Consider the following 26,048-nt stretch of genomic DNA (forward strand, 5'->3'; position numbering starts at 1 on the left):
TTTTCCTTCTACCCTGAAGATGGAGGCGATACGTTCCTCCGAAACGTCGGTTACCACCACATCTACACGGTGCCACATCCCAGACGACTGCTTTCTTCATAGTCACCGCCGTGAAAACCTCAAATCTTACAAGTATATATTCTGCTTACACGATAGTTGCTTTCGTGGAAAATACGTAATCGAAGACGTGTTATGCATGCTCAGTGTTAAGAAAGTGAATTGCTTTCCAGAGCAGAAATTTATAATTCTCCGATCTAACGCTTATTTATAAAATATATAGCTCAAAATATACAGTATAGGGCCGATTATCCGAATTAATTATTGACTAAGGTGGTTCGGATAATCGAAAATTCCGATAATTTGATCAGATATTTATCCACAGAAAAAAACACTATTGTAACATTATTATAACGTACTGTACTATTATAAACGTAAAGTTGTCCCTGTGCTTAACTAAGCACTACGCCACGAAGGCGTATGGGGGATTGGATGTATAGATCCACATTTTTTTACATCGGCACTAATTGGAGGTGAGTGGTCAGCTTCACGCCCCGGCCGTTTCACCCCCTTCAAAGAGTCCCGGTACCAATTGTATAGGAGGTTGGGTGGACCCCAGAGTCGGTCTTTACGACGTGGAGAAGTGAAAATTCGTGACCCTACCGGGACTCGAACTCCGACCTCTCGGTCGTCCAGCCAGTATCCAGTCGCTCCCTGGCTCCTTCTGTACTACTATAATAATAAAAACAAAAACCTTCTAGAACAGGCGAAACATGGAAAAATAATAAATTTAATTATAAATTAACATTTTCAAGTAGTTCATTTGAAGATGTCCAAGAATTGCAATTGTTCAGAAAACACATTCCTTGGTTGAGGCGATTCGGTTAATCGAAAGGTCGGATAATCGGCGTTCTACTGTATTTAAGTTTATCATGTTAAACGGCAGCCTTTGGTTCCCAAATTAGGGCATATTTAAATCTGGGAGATGCATTTCAGCAGCCTCAGATATCAAATTTCAATCATATCCGTTTATTCAGAGCGTACTTCTTTCGTAATGGAAAGACAGACACAGCACGGCCATTTTTCATACATTTATACGAAACTAGCATAAAAGGCATATGTGGTCGGATATCGCGTATCATATTCAAACCAACAACTTTTGAGTTGCAATTGCACAGTTTACCACAGACAGCCCACGCTTTATAGTGTAGCAACGCTGCGATTCACACAAGGGTAGGTCGCGTGAGGGGTAAACCAAAAATTTCAGTGGCCGTTATGTGTCTGCATAATTAGTAATAAACCCCATGAACATTTCCATAAAAGTGTTGTTTGTAGTTTGATATTGCCCAAAAGCACAGGGTCATATGTATGTTACAGTACCGGCGTTGCAGAGCGTCTGTCGCAACAGCGCAGAGGGGATAGAGGACGGTATAACGTCTCTGACACTGGGTGTAAGACAGTTTATTACTATTATTCTTAGTGGGGTGAGACTGAGTCCACTACTGGCCTATTGTACCAGCCCCAGGTGACATGTGAGGGTGAGTAGGGAGAATATGGTGGAATCAAGACTGGCAAGGAAACCGAAGTGCTCGGAGGAAATCTGCCCCAGCGCCATTTTGTCCACCACAAATCCCACTTGATCAGACCCAGGCTCGAGACCCGGACCGCGGCCGTGGGAAGCTAGCGACTAACCGCTTGAGCTATGGCGTAGCCCTGTGTAGGGCATCCAAACGTACAGAACCATCCGAAGAGGAGAGGGGTTGTGTAACAAAATGAAGTAGTGTATTGACATGGACGGTATGACCCGCTAAGCTTCACATAAGCAAACGCCAATGTTCATTTTAGAAGTGCTTTATACTCGTACATGTCAATAAACGACCGCCTCTGTGGTCTAGTGGTCAGAATTCCTGACTGCAGACCCAGAGGTGCCGGGTTCGATTCCCGGAGCTACCAGATTTTCTGAGAAGTAGTGGGTCTGGAACGGGGTCCACTCAGCCTCGTGAGGATAATTGAAGAGCTATTTCAAGGAAATAGCGGTTCCGGTCTAGAAAACCGAGATTAACGGCCGTGGGGATCCGTTGCGCTGACCACGTGACACCTTCTATCCGCTAAAGTTGGCATTAATTTCGCCGACAAGCGGCGGTCACTCTGTCGGTATAGTTCGCTTGCGGACTGAAGCCACGGAGTATGTTTTTTTCTATATGCCAATAAATGAATAATCTGTTTTCAAAACGCAGTTTATCTTTACTGTATTAGCGATGGCTAGAGGAACCACATTTCTGTTTTCTGGGATATAACGCAGTGTAGTCCGCTGAAAGCCAACCGACATCGCGGAGGAATTACCTCACCTCCATCTTCACGGACGCAGAGTGAGCCAAGAAAGAAACAAGCGCGAAGCAGGAAGCAAGCAGAGATCTGCTCACTATCTTCTTTCAAAAGAGCTGGGATAGCTCAGTTGGTATAGCGACGGGCTGGACAGCCGGGGTTCGATTTGCGGCAGAGGCAAGATATTTTTCTCTACTCCACAGCGTCCAGACCGGCTCTGGGGCCCACCTAGCCTCCAATCCAGTGGGTTTGGAGTTCTTTCCAGGGAGTAAAGCTTCCGGGATGCGAAGCTGACCACTCACCTCCATTTACTGCCGAGGTGAAGAATGGTGGAGCTATATCTCCATTCTCACATACGTCTTGATGGTGTGGTGCCTAATTGAGCGCAGGGACAATTTTGCCTTCTTTTTCAATTTATCTTCTATCAAAGAAAGAGAAACGTGTTCGTGCTAATATCCCGGTCTGGGTGAAAACATAGGCCTATACATGCATAACCTGACTTCGTACGGGTGAAGCCAGTGGAATCAAATTTAGCAGTCGAAAGCTCTGTATGAGATTTGAAGTTTCTGCGGCGGTGAACAATTAGATTTTGGGCTTCTGCGTAATGTCACAGTGTAGCCTGGTAGGCGGTTAATATATTTCGGAGGAACATGTCGCCTCCATCTTCAGGGTAGAATAACTTGAAGACGGATAATGTCCCTCCGAAATGTTGGTAATCACCCACCAGGCATAAATATTACTGTCTCCCAGGTTGTGACGCCCTGTAGTTTGGTAATTACTACAAACGTTCCAGATGACCCTGTTACTCTGCTCTTCAGGTAGGAAAGTAAACATTGATAACTGTCTACCAGAATATACGTCGTTATTTCCTGAAGATAATCAACGCCGTGGAGACTTCAGATTCTCATCTACCAGGAAGTTAATTACAAACACTGGAGACTAAGTAAACTTCATGCATATTCAAGATGGGACAACTTAGGGAACTGGTGATGAACTGCAGTGTTGTCTGCACTATGTGACAACTGCGAGTGTCTGCCGTCAGGGGTCACTTCTTGCAAGCCAAGTACAAAACAGCTGCAGCTTCATAGTCTGACCGAAACGCGTTAGAGAGCAAAGGGTCGTGTAGTTATTCTTCCGTCTCTTCTTCTTACGACTGTCAAACGTTCTCTTGAAATTTTACCTTTCCTCGCCGGTAAAAATTCAGAATATGGTCTTTTAGGTTATGGTACCATCTGGTCTCGTTGGTGCTTACTAAAGGTCACAAGAGTCTGCTGCCTCTGTTTTATGGGTATAAGGCCTAACAGTTCACTTAGTGATGATCAGGCAAGGTTTATTTCGAGGAGACCAAAGCTTATGCTTAAGGGCTAACACTTTAAGGAGGTTATTATATGTATCCCATAGGAAACAGATGTTTTGAAAATGTGGGACAGTTCGGATATTTGGGAACAACGATAACAAATCAGTATAACAAACACTATAACACACGCAGTCGCAGGAGCACGACACAACAAAAGCACAACACACAAGATAGTGAAGGAGTGCTCCAACAAAGGAGAATGGGCGTGACTGACGTAGTGAGGGGCGACGTAGCGATGTGGTATCCTGAACAATTTTAATATTTTAACGTTTGACAATGTATATGATAGATACATATTTTAGTTATTTTAATGTGTGAACATGGCATGCAATGAACTGGTTTGACGTGGATAAGTAAGCACCTGAAGATGGCATTATTATGCCGAAACATGTAGTGCGAGGGAGAGAAGGAGTTAAATGAGTGTATGCACTGCAAGACGGATTAAATAAATCATGGACTTAAATCAAAACCTGATTGAGCAGTAAATTAAGAGGAGATTGAACTCGGGTAATGCTTGCTACCATTCAGTCCAGAACCTTCTGTCTTTTCGTCTGCTGTGCAAAAACATAAAAATTAGAATATACAAAACTATAATTTTGCCTGTGGTTCTGTATGGGTGTGAAACTTGGTCTCTGACATTAAGGGAGGAACGTAGACTGAGAGTGTTTGAGAACAGGGCGTTTAGGAGAATATTTGGACCGAAGAGGGATGAAGTGGTAGGAGGTTGGAGAAAACTGCATAATGAGGAGCTTCATAACTTGTACTCTTCTCCAAGTATAATTAGAATGATCAAGTCAAGGAAGATGAGATGGCAGAGCATGTAGCACGAATGGGGGAGAAGAGGATGTAGGATATTGGTGGAAAAGCCAGAAGGAAAGGGACCACTAGGAAGACGTAGACATATGTGGGTGGATAATATTAAAATGGATCTTAGATAGGATGGGATGGTATGGACTAAATTGATCTGGTTCAGGTTAGGGTAATAAACCTTCGGGTTCCATGAAATGTTGGGAAATTCTTGAGTAGCTGAGCGACTAGCGGTTTCTGAAGAAGGGCTCAGCTGCATGCAGTTAGTTTTTCTTCTTTTGCTTAGCTTGTCACATTCTTACATGGTAAGATGAGCTGAGAGATGGGAGCGATCTGATAACATCATTTTGTGACTGTTTTATAACATTGGAGGCGCAATATTTTGTGTCCCCTTTTGCTGATTCAGTATTGTTCATTATCTCATTCGGACACTGGATTTGAAGAGAAAGTTGAGCTTACTCATAGATATGAAAGTAGTTATCCTTTAGCCATTTGCGCGTTGTAGTGCTCAGGTTTGTGACTGACTTCTCACCGACTCTGCAGGGATGATGCCTACCGACTCGCTAGTCTTCACGGAATTTGAAGAAGGAATCACATTTGACGTGGATGACCCGGATTTTGTCAACTCCAACATCGCGACGAACCCAGATACCAGCACCACGAAAGCAACAAATAACAACAAAAAGAACTGTTCCCTGGAGGCTTTCGGTAAGTATATACTCTTATGGTCACATAAGTTGACCCCATAATTTACATATTCATTTAAGTTACTTTCTGTTCTCCACGTCGTCCGAACCACTTCTGGGGTCACCCAGCTTCCTTTGCAATGGGTACTGGAGGCTTTTTCCACGGGAGTAAAGCGGCTGGGACGTAAAGCTGACCACTCACCTCCATATAGGTCAAGAATAGGTGGATCTATAAATCCACTCACCCATACACCTTCATGGCATAATACTTAATTAAGCACAGGGACAATTTTACCTAACCTGGAAGCAGAAACACAGTAATTATATAGAACTAAATATAAAGGAAAGCCGGTCACGGTAGCCGAGTGGTCTAAGGCATGTGCTGTCTTCGCTCGCTTGGAAACCGGGATCGTGGGTTCGATTCCCACTCAGGGCATGGATGTTTAGTTTGTGTGTGTGCGTTTTTCTGTGTTTATGTACAGGTGGAGGCCTTGCGACGAGCTGATCGCCCGCCCAAGGAGTCCTACCGAATGTGTAAGATCTAGAAAAACCGAAGTGAACGGAGAAGTTCATAGAGGCAGGCCTAGGCCCACTGGGGCTGTAGTACCAAGGAAAAAAAAAACTGCNAAGGTAAAGTTGTCCCGCTGCTTAACTAATTAAGCACTAGACCGTAAAGACGTATGGGAGAACGAATGATGGCACTAGATGGAGGTGAGTGGTGAGCTTCACGGCCCGGCCACTTTAACCCGGTACCCACTGGATAGGAGACTGGATGGGCCTAGATCCTGTCAAGATGACGTGGAGAGAAGAAAAATATTTTCCCTTCCGGGAATGGAACTCCGACCCCTCGGCCTTCTAGCCCGTAGCTATTCGCTATGCCGACCGCGATATCCTTGCTCCAATGTAACTCAGAATAATTGGCTTGATTATATTAATGATGTTGATAGAACGGAACCTGAACGCATTCCAAAAGAGTTAAGGGGCTGTACACCTACAGGAACAAACTCCGATGGCCGCTGTTACGCTTGGAAGAATCAGCCTGTCTTTAGTTATTCAGTATTAGAGGGGGTGGGTTTCCCCATGCACCGCGACTAATAGTCTATTGTACGTCCCCCTTTAATTTCTACTGTCGCCATACCCTACCGGTACTGGTGCTCGCTATCAGCCCCTTTCTGCCAGCGAGGTCGGCCCTCTTCTGGCAGTGGTCCCCGATACTTTCCCATCTACCGGAGGCATTGGAAACTACTTGGGCGGGAAACGTTTTGCCTAATTTTGCTCAGAGGTTCCTAGAGACATGAAGATCTTTTACGTGCCGTAAATCTACCACACGGGACCCACGGCTGAAGTCCCTCCCGGAGGACTTGTTCCCTGAATTTTCCCGCCCTTAAAAATTCCGCGGGTTTGAATCCGCGTACCTTGAGTCATGAGGTGGGAACGTTACCCCTAGACTACGGAGGCCGCTTATCAGCCTGTCTTACAGAGGAAGTGAATGGATCGAGAGATCCGAACTTTGATTATGATAATTATGATGATAGAAGTTACCTGTAAACCAAGTACGGGCTTTGTTGTTTGTGTAGATTTGTGTGCTGTGTGTTTTATTTGAGTGTGGTGTGTTATTTTGTGTGATGTGTGTATTTGTGTGTTGTGTCTTACTGTAATACCACTGCCACCGGGCAAAACCCCATTTGCAGTTTAAATAAATAATAATAATAAATGCGTTGGAAGTGAGTAAATCGGAAAATAAAACGTGCAGACGGAAGGACAATACGACCTCATAATAATTGTTGATGTGAAAGTAAAGAATTCATGAAAAGGTAATGGTGAAGGGAGTTAGTGACCAGTCAGAAGTCCAGTGACAGGACAGCGAACATGCTGCATCATACATCTTCTGGTAATTGACGATAATTATTTTCCCTACATCTAACCGCCTCTGTGGTCTAGTGGTCAGAGTTCCTGGTTACAGATCCAAAGGTCTGGGTTCGATTCCCGGCGCTATCAGATTTTTTCTGAGAAGTAGTTGGTCTGGAACGGGGTCCACTCAGCCTCGTGAGGATCATTGAGGAGCTATTTCAAGAAAATAGTGGCTCCGATCTAGAAAACCGAAATTAACGGCCGTGAGGATTCGTTGCGCTGACCACGCGACACCCCACTATCCTCAAAAGTTGGCACTAAACTTCGCCGACAAGCGGCGGTCGCTCGGTCGGTATAGTTCTCTTGCGGACTAAACCATGCAGTTCTTTCTATATACAGCTACGCTGTCACTATATACGTACATTTTTTCCGCTAACTGCATCATAGCTCGCCGTTAGATTTCACCCACAGTGTTCCATTCCTGCTTGCTCAGACTGGAGTTCAGCACCGTATGCACAAAATACATTCGGCATTTCAAAGCGTTATATTTTTACTGTTTTCTGGGACTTTTTCCATCGTCCCGATTCTAGGTAATAGAGGACACTCTACGTAATAGAGGACACGACGTTTCGGAAACTGGATCTGTTTCCGTCTTCAGGTGAGAAAGGAAGACACCTACTCAGTCGTGTCATCTGTTACCTAGTGTGTCCTCTATTACCTAGAATCCGGACGATGGAAAAAGTCCAAAACCCAGTAATTCTCTGTGTTATCCACCATCGTCAGAACTCTTTAGTTATATTTTTTTTGTAATCACAGTACATGACTGAATTGCCAAAAATAAATAAATAAATAAATAAAAGGAAAGTGACGACATACTTAGATTCGCATCAGTAAATTCTACATGTCCACCTTCTTCTTCTTCTTCTTCTTCTTCTTCTGCCTTGCATGATTAGGCCCTCCGGTGTGTTTCCATTAGGAATTAATTCTGAAATTGTGATTCTTGTAAACAGTCGGTAGGACTTCTCGAACTATGGATAAACCCGACGCAAGGCTGCTACCTACAAAGTATAGAACCACAGAACAAACGTAGACATCTATGCCTCTATCGAACCTACGATCCTTCCTTTTGAGCTGGCGAAGACATTTCATGTCTTAGACCGAGTGGCCTCTGTAATTTTTTTAATGCTAGTGGGGTGGGACTAAGTCCCTTGTACTGCGGCCACTTCTGGCCTATTGTACCAGCCCCTGATGATAGGTGAGGGTCATTGTGGAGCAATTGGTAGAATGAAGATTGGCAGAGGAAACCGAAGTACTCGGAGAAAACCTGCCCCAGCGCCACTTTGTCCACCACAAATCCCACTTGACGAGACCCGGGATCGAACCCTGGCGTCCGCGGTGGGAAGCCAGCGACTAACTGCTTGAGCTAGCGGCCTCCGTAGTCTAGGGGTAACGTTCCCACCTCATGACTCAAAGTACACAGGTTCAAACCCGGCGGAGGTCGTGGAATTTTTAAGGGCGGGGAATTTCAGGGAACAAGTCCTCCGGGAGGGACTCTAAGCCGTGGGTCCCGTGTCGTAACTTTACCCCACGTAAAAGATCCTCATGTCTCTAGGAGACCTCTGAGCAAAATTAGGCAACGTTTCCCGCCCAAGTAGTTTCCAATTCCTCCGGTAGATGGGAAAGTATCGGGGACCACTGCCAGAGAAGGCCGACCTCGCTGGCAGAACGGGGTTGATAGCGAGCACCAGTATGGGAAGGGCATGGCGACAGTAGAAATTAAAGGGGGACGCACAATGGATCAACAACTGGTCGTAGTGCATGGGGAAACCCACCCCTTCCAATAATAATAATAACCGCTTGAGCTATGGCGCGCCCTGAGTGGCCTCTGTAATCAGCATATTTATATGCACCTGAACCATCGAAGAAATAATATTTCGGACACCCTGTGCAGGTTGTTTATACAGTGTGCACCCAGTATGACATGAAGAACATTTTGCGCGTGAATCTTGTCTTGAGCATCCTCACAGTGATCCTCCATAGGACTCGATTCTTCAATTTCAGTTGTGTGCAAGTAAATAATGAACACAGAGATCGATGATTATGCAGACATGTATTCGTTTGAATTTGTTGGGTAACTGGGTAGTACATACTCAGGCCGAACAAGTTCCGAATGCCTGTTTGTATTCTTGATGGTATCTTGGCCGAACAAATAATTAAACATTATCAGTATATTCATTGATACCGTTTAAGATGGCGGTAAGGCTGTCAACCCTTACGCGCCGGCCGCCCTTTACCCCCCAGGAAGATTCCTGGCACTAATTTCTGTTAGAGGCTGAGTCGACCCCAGGGCTATGTTTTGGAAAGATGTGGATTTGACTCGTTTGAATGTACTATCCCCGTATTCGCCTGAAACAACCAAGGAAAAGAGAAAAAAGAGAACCCTAAGTCATGGCGGTCGGTAACTCAGCAGAGTTCCGAACCGGGTACCACCCTCAGAATACAAAGTGTGCCAGATGGTGTAGCTCGGTATTAATCCCTGTGCTTGAGCCCGGGATTACTGGATTTTGTCAGTCGCCCTTTAATCTAAAGGACAAACAAAACAAACTCCGCGATTTCAGTCCGCAAGCGAACTATACCGACCGAGCGACCGCCGCTTGTCGGCGAAGTTAATGCCAACTTCTGCGGATAGAGGGTGTAGCGTGGTCAGCTCAACCAATCCCCACGCCCGTTAATTTCGGGTTTCTAGACCGGAGCCGCTATTTCCTTGAAATAACTTCTCAATTATCCTCACGAGGCTGAAGGGACCCCGTTCCAGACCCACTACGTCTCCTAAAAGAAACTGGTAGCCCCGGGAATCGAACCCGGACCTCTGTATCTGTATCCAGGAACCACAGAGGCGGTCAATCTAAAGGACACATTCTGGAAATTGGACCTGTTTCCGTCCTCAGGTGAGTGGGCGGGAGACACGGGCTCTGTTGGGTTCTTTGTTTCCTGAACGTCTTTTTCTTTGGAATTCTAGACGATGGACAGGGTCCAAATATTCAGTAATCCCGAGTGTTATACACAAACGTCAGAAGCCTTTAGAATCTTCCTCTGCTTGGGTATTTTGTTTATGGGGGCATCTGGTGAGAACTGAGTAGAACGCTGAGATACCAAGATGCGTTTTGAACGTTAGGGACCCAGAAGAGAAGATTAAGTTTTATACAACTGCGAACGGGGAAGAGGAACTAATGTGACACACGACCGGGCATCTTCAGAGGACATTCCTATGTCATTTCATTCTCCATCTCTGTCTGTCGGGTTATTTGGGGGGGGGGGGAACTGAAACTTCTATTTTCTCTTGTTAAATTCGTTCCAAACTCTTGGGGGGGGCCTGTCTGGATGTTTGAAATTCCATATAAAAGCGACACAGCAAGTTCAAGATGTAAGAGTTGTTAAATAGGGTTCCTTTTGTTCCCATTCGAATTCCAACACAAGGTTCTATTAGGCGGCCGGTGTAGCTGCAAGGTTTCAAGTTCCCTCTTTTGTTAAACAGTGTATTATGTGCTGAAAGATTAATGATATTGTGGCATATTTGCTCAAAGCAAGAATTGTGAAGCCAGAAGAGACGGCCGTTAGTAGGGAACTCCTCAAACATTCCCTATGCTAGGTAACCGCTTCGTAACAGACAACAATGCAGTAACTGGGAAGCGGTGTTCTCTACGCGGTCCGTACCCGTAGCTACGTGATGCAACAATAGAATAACTGTTGGCGGAGGTGTTTTCTATGCCGTCCGTGCCGAGGCTACATAAAGACTCGATTGTACGTTGTGAGTTCGGCAGTAGGAAGCCAGTCAGTTCAGCTCGGAGCTGCAACTGAAAGACGACAGCCAGCGTCGAGAGGAGCGCCGTTGGACATGGAAGTCGAGGACGCTACACCGTTGGAAGCCGTTAACAAGTAGAGCAGTGAAGACCGTGACTGAACACTAGTCTTTGTGTGATAGTGATTTGTAAAATGTAGGCACGCGCTGTATCAAAGTGATGGGGCACGCGGTAGCGTAGTTGTTTGAGGTGTTGTGTTACGAGCCGGAAGGACGTAGGTTCGATTCCCGATGATGTCATTGGATTTTTCAATTTACCTAATCCTTCCAGCCGCACTATGACCCTCGGGTCGACACAGCCTCTAACTCTCTAACAGAAATGAGTGCCAGGAATCCTCCTGGGAGTAGAGTACGGCAGGAGCGTAAGGCTGGCAGACTCACCACCATCTGTAAGCCGATTTTCTAGAAAATGTGAGAGCCTCGACGTCTCACAACCCCATGGGCCTCCATGCTCTGTTACAGGGATAGCTCTACTTTTACGCATGAATACCGGAATATTACCTCCTCTGTGATCTACTGGTCAGAGTTCTTGGCTAAAGATCCCGAACGGTACAAGATTTTTCTGAGAAGTAGTGGGTCTGGAACGGGGTCCACTCAGCCTCGTGAGGATAATTGAGGAGCTATTTCAAGGAAATAGCTGTTCCGGTCTAGAAAACCGAGATTAACGGCTGTGGGGATCCGTTGCGCTGACCACGCGACACCCTCTATCCGCTAAAGTTAGCACTAACTTCGTCGACAAGCGGCGGTCGCTCGGTCGGTATAGTTCGCTTGCGGACTACATGCCACGGAGGTTTTTTTTTGTTTTATGGATTAATATATCCGCCCTTGTCAATCATTCAAGATCAGCGTGCCGTTATCATTTCACGCTAATTGACCCGTTTGTCGTAGAATAGTCAGCGTCAAGTTAAAATGTTTTAACTATTGAAATCTTAGAGTTTCGTGACGAAATCGGTGCTGTGATAAGGTCTGTGAAGAACTGTTAGAAATATCTGTGTCTGATGGCAAGCTACTGTGATCAGATCACCCTTTCATGGGCCCCAGTAGGCTCTGCCTCCCACAACGGCTTTCTACCTGTCACCTTTACATTATACCGCGTGAATGTGAAATACCACATCCGACCGGAATTTGTTATATAGCTGGGTTGTAAGTTATGGTCTTAAATGGTGGTCTCTTGAAGTGGAACATACAACTCTTTAACTCAATCATTTGACAGGTAAGTAAAACCAGAAATAAAGTTGTCCCTGTGCTTAATTAATTAATTCCCCTCCACAGATGTACATATAATTAAGAGTTTACTGTATGTCATAATTAACTTGTGTTTGGGAGCCAGCATAATTACGGGCTACAGGCTGGATAGCCCGGGTTTGATTCCCGACAGTCCAAGTTTTTCTGTTCTTCACAGCGTCCAGACCGACTCTGAGACCCACCCAGCTTCCTGTCCATTTGGTACAGTGCGCACTTTCCTCAGGAGTAAAGTGGCAGGAGCGTGAAACTGACCACTCGCCTCCATCTAGTGTCGAGGTAAAAAAAGATGTACTCTCATATGTTTTTATGGCATAGTGCTTAATTAATTAAGCACAGGAACAACTTTATTTTACTATGCCACGAAGACATATTGGGGAGTTCATGTAATTCTTGACCTCGGCACTAGACGAAGGTGAATGATCAGCTTCACGTCCCACCCACTTTACCCTTTGGGAATTCACCCCCGGTACCCATTGGATAGAAGGTTGAGTGGGCCATGAGCCGGTCTGGACGCTGTGGAGAAGAGAAAAATCTTGCCCCTACCGTGAATCGAACCACTGCGGTCTATTCCATACCCCGCCGCTGTACTTATTGAGCTGAGATGTTGCGTATGTTATTTAGCAGCACCGAGCAGCATTTATGGATGATACGAAACAGGAAAATATCATTTTTCCCTTTTTCTTATAAGAGCGTGAAACGTGGTCTCCCAAAGGAGAACGTACATTGAAAGACTTTCAAAACAAACCGCTGAGAAATTCATTTGAGTCCAGAAGAGACAAGTAGCATCGAACTAGAAAAATGTCCATGGATTCTTTTTAACCTTTATGTAGTATTGTTAGACCGCCTCTGTGGTCTCGTGGTCAGAGTTCCTGGCTACAGATCCAGAGGTCCAGGGTTCGATTCCCGGCGCTACCTTATTTTCTGAGAAGTAGTGGGTCTGGGACGGGGTCCATTCAGCCTCGTGAGGATAATTGAGGTATTTCAAGGAAATAGCGGCTCCGGTCTAGAAAACCGAAATTAACGGCAGTGGGGATTCGTTGCCCTGACCACGCGACACCCTCTATCCGCTAAAGTTGTCACTAACTTCGCCGACAAGCGGCGGTCGCTCGGTCGGTATAGTTCGCTTGCGGGCTAAAAGCCACGGAGTTTTTTATGTAGTATTGTTAAGGCATTGAAATTAGGGATACTATGAAGACGTATGGACAGTGGAGAGGTAGCTCCGTGCATTTGAAACCTCTGTACTAGTTGCAACTAAATGGGTAACATCACGCCCCGACCGATTTAACCCTAGAGGAAGAGACCTCGATACCCACCGGTACTGGATGGGCCTCAGAGCCAGTCTGGAGACTGCGAAGAAAATGATCTGTGCCCCGAACGGAAATCGAACACCAACGCTCCAATTTCATAATCTGTAGACTCTTCTTTATACCTAGACGTAGGTTGAAGATGGTATTAAAATGGATCTTAGAGAAATAGGATTGGTAGATATTAACTGGATTCATCTGGCTTAGGATAGGGTCCATTGGAGGGCTCTTGTAAAGACAGCAATGAACCTTTGGGTTCCATAAAATGTTTGGAGATGATTGAGTGGCTGAACGACTGGCGGCTTCTCAGGGACTCAGCTCCATGAAGTTAGTTAGTTAGTTAGTTAGTTAGGCTAGTCACAGCGGCCTCCGTAGTCTAGGGGTAATGTCGTGGAATTTTTAAGGTCGGAAAATTTCAGGGAACAAGTCCTCCGGGAGGGACTTTAAGCCGTGGGTCCCGTGTCGTAGATTTACGGTACGTAAAAGATCCTCATGTCTCTAGGAGACCTCTGAGCAAAATTAGGCAAGGCCCAAGTAGTTTCCAATGCCTTTGGTAGATGAGGGAAATATCAGGTACCGACGGCCGACCTCGTTGGCTGAACGGGGCTGATAGCACACACCAGTACCGGTAGGGTATGGCGACAGTAGAAATTAAAGGGGGATGCACAATGGACCAATAACTGGTCTAAGTGCATGGGGAAACCCACCCCCTCTAATAATAATAATAAATAGGCTAGTCACTACGCTGGAATCCAAATACTTTCCGGAGCAATATGTATTCAAACATAATTTATGTTCTGCTTTTAAAGCTAGAAACCACATTTAATAGATCTGAAATGTCGAATTTGAAATCTTTCGTCTATACTGTCTGTACATCTACAGGTGTACAACTTAAGAAGCTGCACAACACAAGCGTCCTAGTGTATCAAGTTTCACCGAGTTTATGGTCCTCTTAACCTGAGAGACCAGACCCGTTTTGGAAATTCGCGGTGCATTTGACCTTGAAGAACGGGCCTTTGTGTGACGATGACAATGATTAATGGAGACAAAAGTCGTTAAGGTTGGACCGTAATTTAAATTCTATTGACCGAGTGGCCTAGCTAATGTCACGTAATTCTCCACCTGTTTGTGAACCACGCAAGTGCATGTGCGAGCTTTGTTACGATCTCTGTCTTGTGCAACGTGACGTGTTATTTGACGGATAGGTACCAGTGTTTCGGAGGAACGTTCTGCCTACATTTTCAGTGTAGATTCATCACTCTTTTTCCTCCAACATGAAAGCAGCAGTTTTTATCGAACGATGGTACCTATCTACACGGCGTATTAACCCAGAAGACAACAATAGTCATAGTCACCGCTGCGGACTGATTAGCCGGGTTACTATTCTCTGCAGAGGCAAGAGAGTTCGCAGCGTCCAGACCGACTCTAATGCGCACGCATGACCATTCACTATCATCTAGTGCCGACGGTCAAGAAGACCTCCACTCCCCCGTACGTCTTCGTGGAGTGGTACTTAATAAATTAAGCACAAGGACAACTTTAGCTTTATCTTTACCTTACCTCAGGAGCCTGGATAGCGTAGTCGGTATAGCGACTAGCTACGGGCTGGTCGACCGAGGGATCGGAGTTCGAGTCCCGGTAGGGTAAAAAATGTTCTCTACTGCACGTCGTTCAGCCCGGCTCTGGGGTCCACCCAGCCTCCTATCAAATGGGTACCGGGGGATCTTTCTCCGGCGGTAAAGCGGCCGGGGCGTGAAGCTGACCATATACCTCCAGCTAGTGCCGAGATCAAAAAATGTGGATCTATACATCCACTCTCTCATACGCCTTCATGGCGTAGTGCTTAATTAGTTAACCACAGGGACAACTTTACCTTTACTTTTTACCTTATCTTATATCTCATAGTTCGCTTGCGGACTACAAGCCACGGAGGGTTTCTTTTTATATCTCTAACTACTAAACTTAGAACTATAAGATACGCAAGAATTTGCAGTTTGTTTCGTGATAAATAAACAGTGCTTATAGAAGAAATCTCTCTGCCAAAGTAAGAGGCTTGAAGTATTAAAAATAAAGTATTTTGCATGCATGCATACATACATAAACATATTTTAAGATTCATATGAATCACATGACAGGAAACTGTAGAGAATATTTAGCACTACGGGAGATGAAGTGACAGGAGGTTGGGGAGAACTGCATAATGAGGAGCTTCATAGCTTGTACTCTTCTCCAAGTATAATAGAATGATAAAGTCAAGGAGGATGAGGTGTGCAGGGCATGTAGCACGAATGGAGGATAAGAAGAATTGATGTAGGATATTGGTAGGAAAGCCAGAAGGAAAGCGACCACTAGGAAGACCTAGATGTAGGTGGGAGGATAATATAAGGATGGATGTTAGAGAGTTAGGATGGAGTGGTATGGACTGGCACCAGTGAATTGTTCTTATGAATACGGTAATAAGCCTTCGGGCTCCATAAAATTTTGGGAAATTCATGAGTAACTGCACATCTGGCGGCTTCTCAAGAAGGACCCAACTGCGTGGAGTTAGTTATGAATTTCATGAAATAGCAAACGTTTGTGCGTTGGTACTTCTATGACTGAATGATGCAAAGCATTCTCAGAATGTTTTCTGCTCATGAGTACACCATCAACCTCGTTTCTGTTATTGTTCTGAGATACGCACAGGCCTGTAGATGTATGCATCTGCGATTTCAGGTACATACCGCTGTGGATGTTAAGATTACGCCTGTACACAGGCAGTACACAGCACACAGCACACAGGAACACATCAAACCATAAGCCATACAACCTCAAGCTGACGTCTCCCATCTTCGGGATGAATTAACAAGGAGGAGTTCAGCATTTATATCAAATATTTTAACATTTTAGCGTTTTAACTTAAAAAATAGGTTCGGATGAAAAGTGAGAACTTGAGAGTGTACTCAACTATCTTAGCATGTTTTGTGCTTTTACACGTCAACATATCGTAGCAGCGTCCACACGACAAACATAATTGTGAACATCAAAAAACAGCGACACTGTTTCCATAATTATAGCAAGTGCCTCTGATGATGGTTGTGTCAAACCGAAACATGTAAGGCAGAAATAATAATAAAAAGTGACCTACAAATTGTTACACTCGACGGACTTTCTATTAACTTTGTATCTACTCCTATTTTGTAACCCAGGGAAGGAAGGCATTCACTTGACTCACGACCAAAAGGGCGCCGGTCTAGACATGGTACCGACACAACACGCGGCATCGGTTTTCATCCGACACATCCACACTGTTGAACCAGTCTAGACAGAAGCAGACTCACTGAAGACCAACTGTTATGGAAGCCAGGTGTCCAAGGCCGATGGTCTGGTAACGGAACACACATGGAAGCAGCCTACACGTGGAACAAATGAGACATGACACAGCTGGCGTCCAAATACGGAGTTTTCTTATTTCGCGGACGTATAACGCCCCCATTGACAGGACTGGAATTCGAACACGACACGTTGCGAATCGTTACTCCGAGAAATCCTAACCACTATGGCAATGCAACATTAATTGCTCATTCGGTTATCTGACGAATTTTGAGCTGCGCTGAATGTATACCGTAGGGTCCAATGATTATGAATGATGAATAGGAAAGGATGAGAAAGGAAGCGGTTAGGTCTTATTTCAAGACATTCCAGTATTTGCCTGGAGCGGTTAAGAAGCACTGCGAAAAATCTTCGTAGCCGTTTTCCAAGCCAAGCATCGTAGCCGGGACCACTCAAGTAAGAAGCCTCTGGCCCCTCGTCCGTGACGCTTGTAGGTACAGTTTGGATTGCATGTTATTCCGGGTTAACTAACTAACTAACTAACTTCATGGGGCTGAGCATTCGCTGAGAAGCCTCCAGTTGTGCAGCTACTCAAGAACTTCCCAACATTTTATGACGCCCGAAAATTCATTACCGTGTTCACAAGTGCCCTCCACTGGTCCCTATGTTTAGCCAGATCAATCCAGTCAGTATCACCCAGTCCTATCTAAGATACATCTTCCTGTAGTGGTCTCTTTCCTTCTGGCTTTCCAACCAATATCCAATATGCATTCTCTTCTCCTCATTCGTGCAACATGGCCCGCTCATCTCATCAACCTTGACTTGTTCATTCTGATTATACTTGGAGAGGAGTACAAGTTATGAAACTGCTCATTATGCAGTGTTTCTTATGTTAATCAATAATGCTGTTTCAACTTTACATTTTATGGTAGTGTTTTTCAATCTTTTCCACAAGACAGTACAATGATATACAGTTCAGTACCTCACGCTACATGACATCATGAAGTATTCTAATAATTGTGTTCGTAAGTGTGCATGCACATTATGTGTGTAAGCAAGTATGGGCGTAAATCTGATTGTCTACTTTCCTTCCTTAAGGTAAGTAGGCTTATGAGATCACGTTGACCGATTTTCACAAAATTAGGTATCAACGTCCTTAAATTATGTATGATAATAGGTAAGAAAGGACACCTCTGTGGTCTCGTGATCAGCGTTCCTGGGTACAGATCCAGAGGTCCGGGTTCGGTTCCCGGCGCTACCAGATTTTTTTCTGAGAAGTAATGGGTCTGGAACGGGGTCCACTCAGCCTCGTGATGATAATTGAGGAGGTCTTTCAAGGAAATAGCGGCTCCGGTCTAGAAACCGAAATTAATGGCCGTGGGGATTCGTTGCGCTGACCACGCGACACCCTCTATCCGCAAAAGTTGGCACTAAACGTCGCCGACAAGTGGCGGTCGCTCGGTCGGTATAGTTCGCTTGCGGACTAAAATAACGGAGTTTGTTTGTTTAATATGTAAGAAAGAATATGTAACTTTTGATAACGTAACTGTTTTGTAAAATAAGAAATAACAACATGGCGACCGTGGGGAAATTCTCATTAGCGTTCGGTTTGATGGCAATAACTTATAAACTATTGGAGCTAGGCAAGCGAAATTTGGTCTGAAGATAGGTCACAAAAAATCTATATATTACTTACAAAATATTGTTGTTACTCAACGTTTACAAACAAGGAGAAAGCTCGAAACTTTGAGGTTATTTCTGATTAAAGTAATGTATCCGGATTCCACACCTCAGTAACACGTTCTTCGCTGAAATAAAATAAAACAACAATTATAATAGTTATTTATTTTAGGCTAAGAGCTTGGATAACGCAGTCGGTCTAGCGACTGGCTACGGACTGGATGGCCGAGGGGTCGAAGTTCGAGTCTTGGTAGGGACAAGATTTTTCTCTTCTCCACATCGTCCAGACCGGATCTGGGGCCCACGCAGCCTCCTATCCAATGGGCACTGGGGGATTTTCCCCAGGGTCAAAGCGGCCGGGGCGTGAAGCTGACCACTTCCGCCGCATCTAGTGCCGTGGCCAAGAATACGTAGGTCTACACATCCACTGGCGGAGTGCTTAATTAGTTAAGCATAAGGACAATATTACTTCTACTGATTTTAGGCTTTGATGAAGGTGAACGAATATTATTTATGTTCATTCTGCTGTTGGATTAGGCAGCAAGTACCCCTGAAATGTTGGCAACATCACCCACAACCACACGTGTAAGAACCTAAAACATAATTAGCATAATAATAATGGAAGTTGTTATTACTGGAAATGTACGCAATGGGAAAGTGGCGTTACGAGTTCTGCTCTTAACCCCTTGTGCAACACACTACATTGAAATATGTAACAGAATAACATTTCTTCTTCTTCTTCTGACGCTAGTCCATGAGGATCCTTGGCCTCTTTTATGCTTGCTCGCTACGTCGGCCACTAACTGGCCTACTGTACCAGGCCCGGATGATGATGATGATGATGATGATGATGATCGTGGAGCAGTCGGTGGAAGAAGAATTGGCAGGGGAAGCCTAAATACTCGGAGAAACCTTCCCCAGTGCCACTTAGCCCACCAGAAATCCCACATGACGTACCCTGGCCTCGAAACCGGGCCGCCCTGGTGGGAAGCCAGCGACTAACCGCCTGAGCTATGTCACGGTCTTAGTTCCTTGTTTGTTTGTTATTTACGAGTAATTAGGAGCCAACAAACTCGAAGCATAAAGCTCAGTGGATTAACTGATTGATTACGATTCCGGTAGGGGTATACATATTCTAGCCTTAGAACGACTCTGGGACCTCAGACTTTATCCAGTTTGGAGTAAGTTTTGTTTTCGTTACGGGTAGGTCGTACTTCACCTGAAAAAGTCTAACTTATTGCTCTTCGTCTTACACACAGGTATCGGGTGAACTGGCCTAAGATTATATCACCGGTTGGTAGGCAGTTGGAAGCCGCTGTATTATTGCTACGTGCCGTGTACGATTTGGGGGCACGCGGTAGCGTAGTTGGTTGAGGCACTATGCTATTAGCCGGAAGGTCGCGGGATAGAATCTCGATGAGATGGATTTTTTCAATTGACCTAATCCCTCAGCCTCTAACAGAAATGAGTACCAGGAATATTCTTGGCGGTAAAGGGCGGCCGGTGCGTAGGGCTGGCAACCTTACCGCCATCTATGAGCCGATTGTCTAGAAAATGTGGGAACCTCAACAACTCACAACCCTATGGGCCTCCACGGCCTCTTATAGGGATACCTTTGAGAACTTTAATAGGTTACTGGGCAACGGAAAAACTAGGAGACAACTGAAAGGACTGTGAATCAGCAGTCTGTAATCCATCAGAATTATGCCATAGCTTGCGAAAAATACAGCCCGCGAGATAATTAAGTCTTATCTGACCTGGGTGGGGGGATGAAGTTATCGTCTCAAGCGAAACAAGGTCCCCTTTCAGTCTATTTGCAGATCCGCACAGTGGCGAGTCACCTCTAGGCCTGGCCTTCAAGAGTTCAGACACTCCTAACTTCTTATATAAGCAATTCCACGAATCTATTGTTCAGTTTGTCTTGTAGAAGAATGGGCTATTTCCGGTTCCTGCCGAACTTTGACTCCTGAAGCCCTTCACCTTACCTTTACACCTGCTCTGCTTGTGAGGCCCTCAAGGTCTGCCTACCCGCTGGAACGTAATCAGACATAACGAAGCTAGGTCTAATACATATAATTTACCAAATTATATGCTATAAAGTGTGTCTTTCAGTCCTTTTCTTTTCACAGTAATTTGCAATTATGACTTCAGCCTGGACATTACAGCCCATTACAGCAAATAAATATACAAACTTACACGATTATCTCTTAAGAATTCCGGTGCATGCAATATCCACATAAAAATGTAAAGCTGCCCCCGTGCCCAACCCCGCGCCATGAAAAACTATAGATGACTGGTGGTGAAACTCCACATATGCTTAAGTTGACACTATGTAGATGTGTAAGGCTTGGATCCTCTACCGCCGGGGAAAGAGCACCCCGTACTCACCTGATGGGAGACTGGGTCCCAGTGGCGATCTGGATGCGGCGGGGAAGGGCCGGGAAGCGAAACCAGGTTGTGAGATCCGTAGTCGGTTAAAAGTAAGTAAGGTACCCTGTAACAGGCCGTGAAGGCTCATAGGGTTATGAGACGTTGAGGGTCCCACATTATCTAGACAGTCGGCTCAAAGATGGCGGTAAGGTTGTCAGCCTTACGCGCCGGCCGCGCTGTACTCCCCAGGAATATAATTATTTAATTAATTCCTGGTACTCATTTCTGTTAGAGGCTGAGTAAACCCCAGGGGCTAGTGCGGCTGGAAGGATTAGGTCAATTGAAAAAAATCCAATGACCTCATCGGGGCTTGAACCCGCGACCTTCCGGCTTGTAGCATAGCCCCTAAACTCCGTTACTTTACTGAATGAGCTATTCATACCCGTATGTAGTGGCGGTGGGAGTTGAGATTCTGGTCTTGTGGACTGCGACACCGTGTAGTCTTGCCTACATAGTGCCAAGGTCTTGAAAACGAATCACATACGCAGTTGAGCGAGATTGCGAGACTAACGTGTAATGCTAAACTGAAATTAAGTGTTTGTACTAGTAGTAGTGATAGTAGTAGTAGTAGTGGTAGTAGTAGTAGTAGTAGTAGCAGTGGCGGTAGTAGGGCAGATGGTAGTAGTGCTACTGTTAATGGAGGGTTTTGAAACAGTAGTGACACTCTTTGCACCCCTATCAGGTTGTGGTCAAGGTTTCAGTGACCAAATAAAGCTCACTTTTCAGGAAAATAATGCATTAACCTATTTTATTTTCTTTAGGATCGAAGTGCAATTTCCATCTGAGGAAATTCATGCCTTGACGTGGTAGGCCATTTCATTTCTGGCGATGGACCATTGTGAAGGCAGCCACTGGCTCCTGTTGGTTCACCCGTAGCCCATAGGCCCTACATCTACAGCAGTTTCTCCCTTACGGTTTGCCCTTCAACCCTGAAGATGGACACAGTAGGTTCCTCTGGAACACTGGCACTTGTCTGCCAAACAAGATGTAATATTCCGAAAACAATCATAATACTCATTATGCGAACTTTTTCTTAATCCCTTTACGAATTTCAATTAAGTGTTGGAAGTTATACAGAGAAAACTAAGTATACGATGTACGCATGTTGCCGTCTCGGCACCAGAATGCAGAGGAAAACCGTGGCATAAAGATAACTAACAGATATTTTTAAAATGTGGCGAAGTTCAGATATTTGGGAACGACTATAACAAATCGAAACCTGATTCTATGCTAATACTTGCTACCATTCAGTCCACAAGCTTTTGCCTTCTCGTCCGCTGTCTAAAAACTTAAAAATTACAGTATACAAAAGTATAATTTTGCCTGTGGTTCTGTATGGGTGTGAAACTTGATCTCTGACATTAAGGGAGGAACATAGACTGAGGGTGTTTGAGAACAGGGTGTTGAGGAGAATATTTGGACCTAAGAGGGATAAAGTGACAGGAGGTTGTAGAAAACAGCATAATGAGGAGCTTCATAACTTGTACTCTTCTACAAGTATAATTAGAATGATCAAGTCAAGGAGGATGAGATGGGCAGGACATGTAGCACGAATGGGGAGAAGCTGAATGCATATAGGATATTGGTGGGAAAGCCAGAAGGAGAGAGACCACTGGGAAGACCAAGGCGTAGGTGGGTGGACAATATTGGAATGAACCTTAGAGAGATAGGATGAGATGTTATGGATTGGATTGATCTGGCTCAGGATAGGGACTAGTGGAGGGCTCTTGTGAACACGGTAATGAACCTTCGGGTTCCATAAAATGCTGGGAAGCTCTTGAGTAGCTGCACAACTGGCGGCTTCTCAAGAAGATCTCAGCTTCATGAATGAACGGATGAATGAATGAATGGTCGAAGTTATCGGGGAGAATTACATTTCGGTTTTTACGGTTTCACTAAAACCTAAAGAACGCCATAATATACCTGTTATTGAGCAGTGTTGACTTTCTTTCCTTTCCTGCGCCGTTAAATTATTAAACACGTGTGTAATTTTCGTCACGTTGGATTCGTTCCTAGTCGTTACAAGAATGTTCCTGATTAGACAAATTTCAAGAAACGTAGCGGCACGTATTTGTATGAACATAACAATTGCACTCCCGATTTTCCTTCGTATCCATGAGTTAAACAATTTTCATTGATTAGGTGTAATTTTATATCGGTTTTCACTTTGTATTCTCAGCGCTTTTCATCTGACGCAGTTGCTCACTGGTTTTCACGCTGTTGTTAGGACCGTTTGCTTTTCAATTTGTGTCCTCGTGGCAGGATAAATGTTACGATTAAGACAGGATTTGCTTCTATTAATGTTCCGTTTTAAGTTTTTCTGTACATTCAAAATGTCTGCATCTTGTTGATAACCAAATACACTGGAAGGCCTCTCAGTAACCATGCGTTTGTATCAGTAATTGGGTCACCTAACCGAGGCTCATCGTTTCGTATTTCTCGATAATCATTCTATAAACATTCCCCGTCGTACAATGGCGCCTGTATCATCATATGTACGCGAACGTACCAGTTTATCAGTCTAGTAAGCTCCAGGGCAACGAGCCCAGTCACATCCGCTGTGTTCCCCCCACTTTTGTGCATTCTTCCATGTACGTGTGCTTTCATGGATTAGGCTCTTTTGCCTATTCCTAGTCAGAATTAGTTCCGAAACGATGGATCATTTAAACATTTAATGGAGTCTCGTAGACGGAGAATTTCTACATCTCAAAGTATCTGCCTCTACATGACATCAAAGTGGAAAGTAATGTTAACATATATCCATACCTTGAGAAGGGTTCGAAGCAACTACCTCCAGATATTAGAATATTAAGTAGGAATGATAACACGTGCGTTGTAACATTCAGTACTTCGTGTGAGAGACACTGTTGTTCTATATGTTATGACATGTAGACCCATTGCTAAGTAACAGCTGTGTAAACAGGCGACTGTACAACAGCCGTTGCTACGAAACAGCTCTATGGACATGTTTCCCCGACAGCGAGAGAGCACGCAATAATGGAAGAGACGTTTTCTGTGTTGTCCGTGCCGGGTCTATATAATGAGGACTAGTAGTACTTAAAATACACCTGTGTGGAGGTGGGGTCGAATACCTCCACCGTGACCCTGCGAATGGTCGGAGGAGACGAAAAGGGAAGTCTCAAATCTGAGACAGTAAAATATGGTCGCGAGTACCAAGGGACTTGGACCTGAGAAAAACTGTGCCGTCAAGGGCCAGCAGCATATACAAAAGACGTACCCGTCCTCTCGTCAGAGAAGGCGCCCCACAAAAACAAGACCGTAACTGTCAAACAGTAATAAATATCTGATTATGAGCCCCAGATAGGGCTTGACACCAAGACTTAATGACTGACTGACTGACCGTCAGTCGCAATGTGACTTCGTCTTCCTAAAATACCTCGCTATAATCTTCGACAAGAGGATTACACGGAGACTGCACATGGAAATGATGGAAGGCAAGGCCTTCAGAACATTTATCAGAATCTACCCCTTATTCAAAAGTGGGCATTTAATCGCCACCATTAAACTGAGCCTCCATAAGGCACTGATCACATCAATATTAATTTTGCTTGTCCCACCTGGGAATTAGCGGCAGACACCTACCTCTTAAAACTGTAGCGCATACAAAACAAGGTTCTTCTCACCATTGCAAGTCCGTGATTTGCACAAGGCCTTCAGCCTTCCGCTTGTATACGTAAACAAAATTGTGCAGACAACAAGCAGAAGTCATACAAAATCATAAGAACGAACATGTTCATGGTATAAGACAAAACGAAGCCAGAAATAGAAAATATAAGAGGCTTAAACTTGGCGGTGGTAAAGCTTACGACTTTTCAAGTGACTAAGCTGCCGTTGTAGCATAAAATACGTAAGACAGGCATGATCTGCTCTGAAAAGCCTGTGCTGGCAGAGGCCTTGTATACAGTGTAAAAGTAATGGTTTTCAATAACATGATACATGCGCGATACATACATGTGCTGAAAGGCCAAGCATATTCACAAGAAACAAACCAATCTTCTCGTCAGAGAGGGTGTTACATAAGGAGTATGACCGCAAGGGTTCAGTTGAAAAAAATGTCTGGTCGTGATTCTCAAGGGGCTTAACGCCAAGACGAACTGATTGGTGGTAAACCGCCAGTCGTAAAGTATTTTTGATTTTGATTTTTATCTTGAATTGAATCATTTGAGAATTGCAATTGTAAAAAGTGAGAAGCTGGTAGCTGAGGCCAGGGACACTGCGGGGACTCAGAGATAGGAGAACGTACACCGTTGGAAGTCGCTACCAAGCAACGGCTAGGGAAGACTGAGAAGACTTTCTGTGTGCTGTAATTACAGAGAGCTTTACAGTGTGTAACTCAGTGAAACTGTCTAGTTACTTGTAGTGTAAGTGTCCAGTAAATCCAGTTACCAATCCAAACCTCGTCTCTAGCCACACAACTTGACAGTATGCTTGCAGACAGAGAATCACCTGTTGAATGCAAGCTTAGATTCTTTTGTTGCACAAAAAAATAATACTATACATCAAGCTGGACGGTTTTCTGTAGAATAACAAGAATAAGAAGCTCCCATTTAAAGGAAAATACCATTGATCATTTTAGAAATTTGAGGGTCTGTCAAAACAAGTGAGGAAACACACGTAGGGCGTAACAGTTCTGGCGCGTTCGAATTATTTCCGCCAGTTTTTTGTGGATATTTATCCATGTATTTGCCTACGTAAAATTGATAGCAACGTAAGATTCGATCAAAATTAGCCCCACGGTTCTTGAGCTGTCTGAAGGAACACAACATCCTACTCCCCTTCGTTTACTTACTTCGAAACCTGCAAGAATATGTAAAACTTGTGCTGGGTTAAGAATGTGTGTTTAATTTTGCTTTCAGCTCATTTTCGAAACACTTCTCGCTCTGATATGCCTATATGTGTTTAACGATTCGATATGCGATCAGGCATGCGCGTGGGATCTATAAGCAAATTATAGGATTTGAGGTTTTCACAGCGGTGACAGCTGCCACCTGCTCATGCTGATTCCTCGCACGCTCATTTTTCTACCCTGAATTTGGAGGCTATACGTTCTTTCCAACCGTCGGTTCACACACGATCTACACGGCGCTATTTCCCAGAATGTGGCATTCTTTTATTTTAAACAAAATTGTAGTGTGTCGGCATACCTTATTAAAACTCCCAAACATTAAATAAAG

At 44.6% G+C, this 26,048-nt stretch overlaps 1 protein-coding gene across 1 annotated transcript in view; it reads left to right on the plus strand.

Moving 5' to 3' along the window:
- LOC111869019 (protein pinocchio) overlaps positions 1-26,048 on the plus strand; it is a 397,539-nt gene that overhangs the window by 10,811 nt on the left and 360,680 nt on the right. The window contains exon 2 of the mRNA XM_023860198.2: positions 5,030-5,194. Within this exon, the coding sequence (XP_023715966.1) occupies positions 5,032-5,194 (163 nt within the window). The 5' untranslated portion in view covers positions 5,030-5,031. The remainder of the gene's footprint in view (positions 1-5,029; positions 5,195-26,048) is intronic.

This window comes from Cryptotermes secundus, unplaced genomic scaffold (assembly GCF_002891405.2).
Source record: "Cryptotermes secundus unplaced genomic scaffold, Csec_1.0 scaffold70, whole genome shotgun sequence".
NCBI lineage: Eukaryota > Metazoa > Arthropoda > Insecta > Blattodea > Kalotermitidae > Cryptotermes > Cryptotermes secundus.